Source organism: Pundamilia nyererei, unplaced genomic scaffold (assembly GCF_000239375.1).
Source record: "Pundamilia nyererei isolate P.nyererei 1_Seehausen unplaced genomic scaffold, PunNye1.0 scaffold00211, whole genome shotgun sequence".
In the NCBI taxonomy this organism is placed as follows: domain Eukaryota; kingdom Metazoa; phylum Chordata; class Actinopteri; order Cichliformes; family Cichlidae; genus Pundamilia; species Pundamilia nyererei.
In genome coordinates, this window is record NW_005187612.1 from 382,445 (window position 1) to 393,067 (window position 10,623).

General features: G+C 40.7%; 1 protein-coding gene across 1 annotated transcript in view; it reads left to right on the forward strand.

Annotated features, from left to right (window-relative positions):
- Positions 1–10,623, forward strand: part of pcxb (pyruvate carboxylase b) — a 268,562-nt gene that overhangs the window by 8,445 nt on the left and 249,494 nt on the right. Inside the window, exons 7-9 of the mRNA XM_013914625.1 lie at positions 2,386–2,503; positions 5,079–5,146; positions 7,501–7,584. Coding sequence (XP_013770079.1) covers positions 2,386–2,503; positions 5,079–5,146; positions 7,501–7,584 — 270 coding nt within the window. The remainder of the gene's footprint in view (positions 1–2,385; positions 2,504–5,078; positions 5,147–7,500; positions 7,585–10,623) is intronic.

Below are 10,623 nucleotides of genomic sequence, written 5' to 3' on the forward strand. Positions count from 1 at the left end.
TCTGGGATCAGATTTCTCTTTGAATATCCGAATTATCCCAAGCTCCAGCAGTCTGAGCCCGACATGACACAAAATGACCCACAAAGTGGTCATTAATAATTCAAGAAGTGCAGTGATGGCCTGCGTAAATGGTGCTTCTGCTGTTTTATTTCATCTATATTGAGTATGGTGAGCGTCTTTTTTTTATAACGGTGCTGGTTACAGACCGTTAACCTCGCAAGAGTCCCTTAAAATACATTCATTAAGCTTTTCTGCGTCGCTTGGCTGATGTTTGGTGTTTTGGGAAATGCTTGTGGAGGAGAAAAAATCAGGATAGCTGTACTTTAACCTCATAACCTCAGTTGATTGCTATTGGCGACTTGGCCAAGCGGAGACAGTACAGTTTATCTCGACACTGTTCAATATGAGGGGAATTGTGTTAAGTCATTATTTCTGTTTTATTACATAATATTAGAAATTATAGAGGGTTAAAAAGAAGCCAGATGTGATTTTTATTTTAACCTTTACAATTATATATATATTTTTTTCTCAAAATGTGTCCCTCAAAGGGGCTTTTATGCCTTTAAACACCAGGAAGTGTCAAGTTATCACCCCTATTTTAGTGCATGCCTCGAGGTTGCTTTGTTTCTAGCGTTAGCAATATCAGGACAGCGGAGGGAGCGTCATTGCTGCCCCTAGATTATAATAATATTCCCTGATGACCCTTTGAGCACTGTAATGTTATCCTTTAAACTGCATTTCTCAAGAATGAGTACCATAAATGGTTTAACGTGTTTACTTGGCCCTCAGATTAACCAGATCGCTCTCTCCTACTTGTATCGTATCATGTCGTTGGGCGGATGTGCTGCCCGAAACATTTACTAAAGCCTGGATCGAGAAAGACGAGTTACACTGACAAGTGTCAGTTTAAATGTAAGCCCCGCTTTATTCACTGGCACTATGCTTTAGTTTCTGATCTACATGAGTGGTGGCAGTGTTGCGTCCTACTGTAGTCATGCAAGTCGGCAACATATTGGAAAGTGTGACCTTTTCTGAGTTGTACCCCAGTCTAATTAATTAGTTGTTGACATTTCTAGTTATTCAGTTGAGTCACAAGGGCCTCAGCAGCTCCAGCAGATACGATGTGAGGAAATTGTAAAGAGGTTTCTCTGTACTGTTGGGACCGCCAGGCAACAATGCGTAGGTTGACTTTTTATTCCATTAAGGCCGGCTCGTAGGTCATTTGTATGCTGAATTAACAGACAGAAGCTAATATTCTCAACATATTGTAGGATGAGATGTGTATGTTTACTGATAAGCAAGGCTAAGATAAGCTAGTCTGCTAGATTTTAGTATTTCCACCCCTCTAGGATTGATGTGATATGCTTTCCAAAAGAAGTGAAAGAGGACGAAGGAATGGCAAGCGTCAAAGCTCCAGTGGCCAGAGCTGACGATGCACTGAGAAGATGTGGAAGGAGTACAAATGCGATCTTCATAAGTTTCCCAGTCTTTCAAAAGTCCTCTTGCACCTACAGGCTCGTGAATGACAATGTAATTGAGCAACTTTGAAGCATTTTTTTCCCCCCAAAGTGTTGCATTCAGTCAGACTTGGGAGTCCCTGACAGTAACTAGCAGGTTTTTCTGGTTTCTCAGTTGTGTTAAGTTTGCAGGAATGATGACTGGATGAGATGTAGACGTACTAGCAAAGCAGCTGTTCTTCCTGTGCTCGTAGCACTAGTTTCAGTCCATGATCACCTGATTAAGTGGTGACAAAGCCAGTTGGTGAATGCTTGGTTCCAAATCATTTGATTGTCCCCTTATTGGTAGCCGGTGAGTCTGATCAGATATTTAAAGGCTTATTTATGTATTAGTTGTATAATTTCCTGTTCTTTGAAAGTTGTGGCTTCCTTTTGTGCCATCTCTGCCCTTTTCTTTGACACACTGCTTTTAGCAGCGCTGATGACATCTGCAGTTCCCTTGAATGTTGTAGTTGTGCCTCCAAATGCATTTTTTTGTCAAGGCTATGAGATGACAGCTGAGGATGGACTCGAGTTTCCTTTCCTGAGGCTCAGGGGAAGGGCGCGTGGTTGTGATTTGTGTCTTTCCTCCATAGAGGAGACTGAATTGGCTGGCAGAGTTTTGCAGACTGACAAACACAGATGGAGTCGTGACCTTGAACATGGTGGACTGTGATCTTCCAGAGATATTGTGTCCCGTCTTACTCTCTAGGGGGATGTAAACATTTCTGTCGGGACCAATAAAATATTATGTGCAAAAGGGGAACAGCAGTTGTCTAAATAACACGAATAATACCACTCCATACATTTGAAAAGCATTAGTTTGCTGGGACTGTCTCTTGAACGGTTGAACTAACTCGGACATGTATGGATTTCTCTTGTTTGTCAGGAACTTGAGGAGAATTACCAGCGGGCCTACTCTGAAGCCCTGACGGCTTTTGGGAACGGAGCCTTGTTTGTCGAGAAATTTATTGAAAAGCCGAGGCACATCGAAGTACAGATCCTTGGTAAGTGCACTCTGACTTCATTTACGTTTGCCTTTTAACTATTTATCTGGTTTGTGTTTATATGAGTTTCATTAAGAAGGCAAACTGCATTGTGGCCCTTGAAATCTAAGAGTGCTAAGGGAGGAGGTGAAGCAGATGAACAAGGAGAGGGAAGATGATTTATTCTCCAGCCATTACATCTTCTCATTTTAGTGCATGTAACTCTGCAAGCACTCTATTACAGTACTGAAATCCAACACCAACACTTGCAGGAAGTGCCTGTACTGCACAGAGGTGTCTGCATGTTTCCATGGCCACACATACACAAGGTGGCATTCAGAATTTGCCATAGCTAATCACGTGTGCGTGCGTGTGCATGTTCACTGTGATTAATTGCTCTCTTTAGGGCTTGCAAAGGATTTTGTGAATTTTCTGAATTACCTGCTAACAGCCATGTCTTTGCCAGCCCTCTGAATTCTGGCAGTCCTTCAGTCTCCACTTTCCTCTCTGGGTCTCCCTTTAATATTCTCTCCTTTTTTCTTGTCTCCTCCCTTTGCCATCCAGTTTCATTTCTTCTTGTATTTATTTTGCGTTTTCTGCCCAGCTTCCATCAATCCTCGCTTCTGTTAGATTGTAAGAACTATTTCAGAGGTATATAAGGTTAACTAGTGCGGTTAAACTGTGATAGTTTGTAGTTATTGGACTGTTTTAACTCAACAAATGGCGGTTCGCATGTTTGCTCGTATTCTATTCTGCAAGTTGATTGTGATGACTAACAGTTTTAAATGATTATTTGGAAAAGTTGATCTGAAAGGGTTTTGATGGTCCATTAACTGCAGTAATTTTCAGTAAAATTGTTACAGATGAAGAGCTGTAACAACAAAATGGTTCACAACCGTGAGCCACTGAATAGCTTTGGCTTTTGAATCATTTGAACAAAAGGAGAAATTTGAAGAAGCCAAATTAAAAAATGTCACTGTTATTGAAGAGAAAAGGACCAATCTAGAAAGTGTTTGGGGAATAAATAAGTGAAGAAAAAGGGCTCTACTGTCTTGACTGCATTGGTCTTTTAATGAACTCTTGCACATCAAACCATTTAAGTAGGGCTGTTCGATATAACGATATATATCGGATGACGATATAAAAACGGCTATAGTTTCATTTTACGCTAGCGTTTGTTTCATGGTGTCGCAAAATAAACTGTTTACAGTAATTTTTCATCGTTTTGATGGTCACTGTAGTGGCTATATTAATTTCCTAAAGTTCTCTCTTTCTCTTATATTTAATATAACCACACTACAGACAGACAAGCGCCTTTTTTTTTTTATCAGTTGTTGTGGTTAGCAACAACGACGGTAACAGCATCGCGTGTCCGCTTGTTTATGTTCCACATAAACCTTTCAAGCTCAAGATCCTGTTGACTTTTCAAAATAAACCAAATCACGTGAAAGAGCAGATTATTTACGGATGAGAAGTAAAAAAGAGCCGCCAGGTGCTAAAAAATAAACCTTAGACTCAAACGTCAGAACAGGCTTTTCCTCGCAGCACGCCGTGTAATAAATACTCACAAAGAAAACGGCGGCTGTTACAACTTATGTCTAAAAATGTATCGTTTCATGCATCTGTTAAAACACTCGACTCCAACTACATGACGCGCAGCTGGAAACACTTCCAGCAAGTCGAGCTGCCCGAGATTCACAGAATTTACAGAAAATGTTACATTTTTGTGATTTACATCGTTATCGGGACGATAGAATTCTTATATCGGGATATGAGATTTTGTTCATATCGCACAGCCCTACATTTAAGTAAAATCTGTCGAATTTCATTTAGTTTGCTTCTCAACTATCAGTCTTATCTTTTAGTCCTGTTAAGTAATAATGCTACTAAAAGAAGCCTTGTGTTGTCACATTGACATAAAATGTCTTACTCATCATTTCATGTCATATTCAGTTGTTTAAAAGCTCTTATCTGCAGTAGCAATCGATCAAATCTGATGCTGTAATTGCAGCAAAAAGCTGTTTGTGGTCACTCTAAAGCAGCGGTCCCCAACATTTTTTGCGGCATGGACCAGTTTAATGTCCGACAATATTTTCACGGACTCCTTTAAGGTGTCGTGGATAAATACAACAAAATAGCGGTATTGTGTAAATATAATGATAAATGCGAATTCACTGTAATTAGCTTTATTAGCGGTATCCTCTTGAAATGCTCCAACAACATTGAGAGTAACATCCTCCTCTCTGCCCCTTAATGCTCTCTGGTCGCTATGGTAATGCGCAATTTTTTTTTTTCTTCAAAATAAGACGCACAACTACAACACAGGAAAAAGACCCAGGGAAACAGAGTTGACGATAAAAACCCTGAAAACCATAAATTTTACTCTGGTGGGCCGGTACCAAACGACTCGGTGGGTTGGGGACCGTCTCTCATGCTCCAAAATTGGGTTTGCCTCACGTAGCATCAAGAAAATGTCCTGTCCTTGAACGCAGCCACACTCTTTACACTGCTCTTTGTCCTCATACTGCTGCTTATCTACTTTTTAAAAAATTGCTTCCTCTGTTATTTCCTCACTTGCATCTTTGTCTTTCCTCAGGCGATAAATATGGTAATGTCATCCACCTCTACGAGAGAGACTGCTCCATTCAGCGGAGACACCAGAAGGTGATGCCCTCTTTTTCGTCTTTGTTTTCATTTAAGATTTTATTTGCGGCGTTGCTTCATTAAGTAGATTAATATGAAGTGCCTGATAATGGTGGGTGGGCCTGAAATAAGTCATAAGCATGGATTGGATGTGCATGCATTGCTGAGAAAATTTACAATAGACTGTAGTGTTTAGTTGTCCTTTTATTTGAGGAAATGGGCTAATTTAGTGGCGTGCTCTGTGTGACGTTAATAATCCTTTATAATGGTTAATATAGCACAGGTGGCCCTGAGTGTCATAGAAAGCTCTAAGCTGCAGGGGGTAAGAGGATCTTACTCCAATAAAAATTATCCACTGTTAATCCTGCGTGAATGGGAGTCTTGGCAGTAACTGCATAATCCTCCGACAAATCAACTTGGATCAACAAAAGCAGTTTCTTTGAGAACGTTTAAATTCATTCATATTAATCAGGCGGGCATTCATCGGACAGTTACTGGAGAGAAATGAGGTATTACGCCATCACCTGATTATTAAATTAACAAAAATGACTGAATATCAGATGAAAGGGGGAATAGAAATAGAAATTGCCATCTAATCATTCAATGTAGCAGTGCTTTCATCAGAGGAAGCTGATTAACATGTGTAATATTTCATTACATATTGTCACCTCAGAGCAGTTTTAATCATGTGTTTTCATCACTTTCTTCCTTTCCCCTCTAATCAAATTACAGATGATAATCATATTAGTGGCTCTGTTCATGCTGGAGCTGCTGGTCTTTGATTCTGGCAGCCTTAATCTGCCTTTGCCCTTAATCTAAGATCTCTTTCAATCTCAGAAACAAGAATAGTCGCTTGTTGAAGTAGATTTGGGTTGGCAGAGCGCAGCTGGGATATTTTTAGTTTTCTTTATGTCGCAGAAGTGCTACTCTTACTTGGAGAGAGGCTTCTTTATGGCATTAAGATTTGATAGAGATTTTGAGTTCTAGGGGTTTCACTTTAAAATTTGTGACTGGTCACGTTGCCTTGAACTGAGCTGCCCTGATGGGTCGACTGGTTTGACGCAGTGAAAAGAAATGGATCAGGCTCCAGCGTAGTGATCCCCAGCAGCCACACTAAACACAAGGCTGTGCATAACCAAGATAATCTGCTCACTCTGTTTCACTAACGCTTAAATGAAAAACTCTATCAAGCGGGGAAAATAAAAAAAAAAACAAATTATAGTGTTGACTAAATGGGTGAAGTAGGTTTATTAGTTTGTCTTATAGTGAAATACAGTGAAATCTGGGGCTTTGGGAGCACTTTTGTAAGCACTATAGAAAAAGCACCATTCCTTATAAGCAATAGATTACATTTCTGTGTTACGGGTAAACAGCCACTTCTAGTAATGAACCAATAGACAATTATCTGCCAACTCGGCAGTACCCGGCAGCTCTCTGGAGCATTTAAGCATCTTTAAGCTCATTGTTCTGATTCATCACCCACAGCTTTACTCTCATCAACGCTGTTTACCATGAAAATAAGCCTGCTACACGCTGCCTATCCACCCAAAAAAGGCTTACAAAGCAGGTCAACATACTGGATGATGATGTGCAGTTATTGTGTTTCATATTTCTAATTTTTAATTATTATTTTTTTTTAAATGTGGTTACTAGTTGTAGATCCCCCTCAAATAGTGTAAAGTCATCACCATGGCTAATTACTCAGTCATACAACCTTGGTAGGGTTTTAAATTGCTCGTGTCTTTCAGCGCTTCGTTAATAAAGCCATTTGCTTTCGGGCTTATCGAATGCACCACTAATGTCTAAGAGAATTAAGAGGCAAATTTTTATCCTCTGTGTTGGGCTAAATGAATCAGAACTGAGTGTTGTGATTTAGTTGAATCCAGATTCCTCCAGAAGTGTCAGAATGAATTATTAGCATCCGTGTCTCTCAGTGCCTCAAGGGCTGCTGCTCTACTAATAATCGAGGTCTACCACAGGCAGTGGATACATCCAGACCCCGCCTCCAGCCCTGTTGTCTTTGTCTGGTGACTGCTCACCTGAGGGTTTAACCCCTGCTTTACATTGGGTTTCTGTCACGCTCCCTTGGTAACAGGGCTGCCTTTTGTCAATCGGGTTTTCTGCAGTTTCTCCGGATGATTCACTGTCCTACATTTCTGTGGGGAAAGTTATTAATAGATGCTGGGAAAACAAAAGTGCTATCCTCTGTCTGTTTTGAGCCTTTTGAGGTTTCAGATTGTGTCATGAAAGCGAGGCTTACAGGGGTCCAATCTAAAGATGCACACTATAGCCAGTACACACTGCAGTCATCATTTACTTTATATGTTCATTTTCCTCCTGATGTTGGTAATATTGATGGTCCTATTGATTTGAAGGTTGTGGAGATTGCACCGGCGTTCCAGCTGGACCCTCATCTCAGAGATCGTCTTCACGCGGATGCTGTCAACCTTGCCAGACAGGTAAGGCTGCTTTACCCATACGGCCCCCCCCCCCGTTGCAGTTGTGTCCTGATGTGAAGACGGCTTCTACATTTGGACGCGGCGTTTGCTCCGCAGACTGTGAAAGCAGGTTTCAGTGTGTCGAATGTGCAGCGTTAAGTTTAGAACACTTGTTATGAAAAGTTGGCAGCCTGGGGAAGAAATGGCTCACTGAAACTGAAAAGGCTTTCCTGGCGAGTACTGTCAACCATCGGGTTGTTTTTAAGAAGCCTGAGCAAATTCCCCATACAATTCACTTTCCTGTCTATAATTGGTCTGCAAGACCACGGGATACTGCCCAAGAATTTTAATGTGCCGACTACCTGTGATTTTTAGAAGGGGATGTTGACGCTTTACCTAACTGTGAAAATGAAATTGTAATTTGAAAATGGGTGGAAATGGATGTCAGCAGTGTAGACTGAGGATGCAATTGTGAATATGAGTGTTTGAACAGTTTGAGAGCATCTCACCTTGTCTTTAGCCTTTTATTTTTTATTATTAAATCATTGAAAAGTTGGCTCAACTATGACTAAGTCGAGCCTCATCTCTCAGGAGAGATTTCAAGAAATGGCCTTTTCGGGTAATGGTCTAGTTGAGGAATGGATAGGAGCGATGAGGGAGGAGGTTGGAGACGGGGATGGTGATTTGCTGAAGAATGATCTTTGTTACTGATCGTTATGTAAGACAGACTTAGACGGGTGATGTGACCTTGCTCTAGCAGTGAGTTTTTTTTTTTTCTCCTTCTCCAGTAATCGTATCAACATCACCCAGCTCGTCTGCCTAAAGTGACAAACCATGTCTCCTTGTGTGTTTAAGAGCAGCAGCGGCGAGCTCTTGACTGCATATTACAGCTTGAAATGAGAGTGATGTCGCTCTGGTGTGAGGATGACAGGTGCCAACAAGAGTACAGCATGCATGCATGCATGCTCATGCACATACCCGTTTTTTTTTTTGTTTTTTTTTTTTTGTTCCCAGCTGACTTAAATACGACGAAATGTAGTGTCTTCACTCGTCAGTGCAGAAATAGAAATAACCGTAAAATACAAATGGTAAAAAAAAGTGTGACAACGTCAATAAAATATATTATATTGCTTTCTCTTTCAATATGTTAGTGATACACTGGCGCCAAATATATTTTTAGTCAAACAGCAGGTTCTCCTGCCAGTTTACTTCTCCAGAGTCAATACTTTGTCTCCCCACGGTGGCACTTAGAAAGTGATTAGGAGACTGGCGACTGATTGGACGTCAGGGCAGGGAAAAAGTCAGTAATCTAATTATTTGATACGTCGTTACAGTTGAAGAATATAATCTATACCAGTGGTCCCTAACCTTTTTTGCCCTACAGACCGGTGTACGTCCGACAAAATTTTCAAGGACTGGCCTTTTAAGGGGTCGCGGATAAATACAACAAAATAAAACCAGTACCGGTACCAAAAAAGATTTATTCATAACACATAGAAAAAGACCCAGGGAAACAGAGTTGATGATAAAAACGATTAATAAAAAACAAACAAACGCTAAAACCCCTCAAAACGATAAATTTCACACCCGAGCCTCAACTCTTGTGGTCCGGTACCAAATGACTCACAGACCGGTATCCGTCTGTGGTTGGGGACTGCTGATCTACAGGTTTGTTTTTTGTTTTGGTTTTTTTAGACCTCAGTTACAGGTAATGGTCTTGGTCATAGAAGAGTTATCTGCAGTGTATCCAGAATTGCTGTATTATGATAGCTTTGGTTGGTGCCTGTCATTGTTGCTGATCTCCTTAAGCTTGTAATAAAGAGATGAGGCATATTGCTGATGCTGATTTTTTTTAAAAAGTAACTGGTTAACTTGACAAGATGAACATGTTGTGCTTTTTGTGGGACAGCGGTTGGCACTGATGTCTCACAGCAGGAAGCCTTGAATCTGCTGGCCAGCTGTGGCTTTTACGGTGGATATTGCACGTTCTTCCTGTGCTGGCATGACTTCTCTGTTCTCTACTCAAACTTGCAACCACAGTCCAAATATGACTGCTAGGTTAATTGGTAACTTGAAATTGGCCTTTAGTGTGACTGGTCTGTGTCCCCCTCCCCTTCTTCCTCTCTGGGTTCAGGCCAGGTAAGAGGCAACAGGCTCTTTTTAAAAAGATTATTTTACGTTCTTTACTAGTTAAAGTTGTAACAGTAGTCGTATAAATGTTTGGATTTTACCTCTTCTGTTTATTGCATACAGAGCTTGAGTTCTCATCCAGCTTAGTTTTTTGCAAAGTAGAACAAAGGTGAATAGAAAGTCTCACAGACCTGCAGCCTTTGCAGATTATCACCAGGGGTCTCACTTTCTCTCTGCATCACCTTTCATTTTCTTCCTTCCACACTTGCTCCCCCTCCCCCACCACTGTTCTTGCATTTTTCTGCTATGTGTTGTGACTGCATTTCACTTTAAGTCAGTCTCCACAGTGAAGCTTCCACTTCAGAGCTGAGCCCTGCTCTCACCTCGGGTATTGAAACACCCCCTTAGCAATGCTGAGGATGCACTCTGGTGCTTACTTCAGAATTATTAATGGGTGTGTGCATGTGTCACAGCCTGTGCATGCATGTGTGTGAAAGTAAGGTGATGCAAGCTCTTATAACCCACACTGGAATACTCATATTATTTCTACATACCCATGCTTGATTATACTTTCTTTCAGTTCTGTCCTGGAAAGGTAGACATCTTGGTTTCAGTTTTCATTTTGATTGATGTCTTTTCATTTTAATGAGGAACTCACTGAATTTAATAGCATTTTGTATGAGACATTACATTGTTGTTATTATGTCTGTCCTCCTTATTCCTCCTACTCCCGATATCTGGCCAAAAATGCCAAACACACTGTTGTAAACCGTAGTTGGTAGTATAAAGATGTGCTCAGTAAAACCAATTCATCCTCTTGCCGACTCAAACAAGCTCACACATGCAAATCTGATTCTGTGAAAAAGTATAACACAGTTTGATTTGTGTTTACTTTTTGTTTGTGTCAAATCTTCAAACAACTTTTTTTTT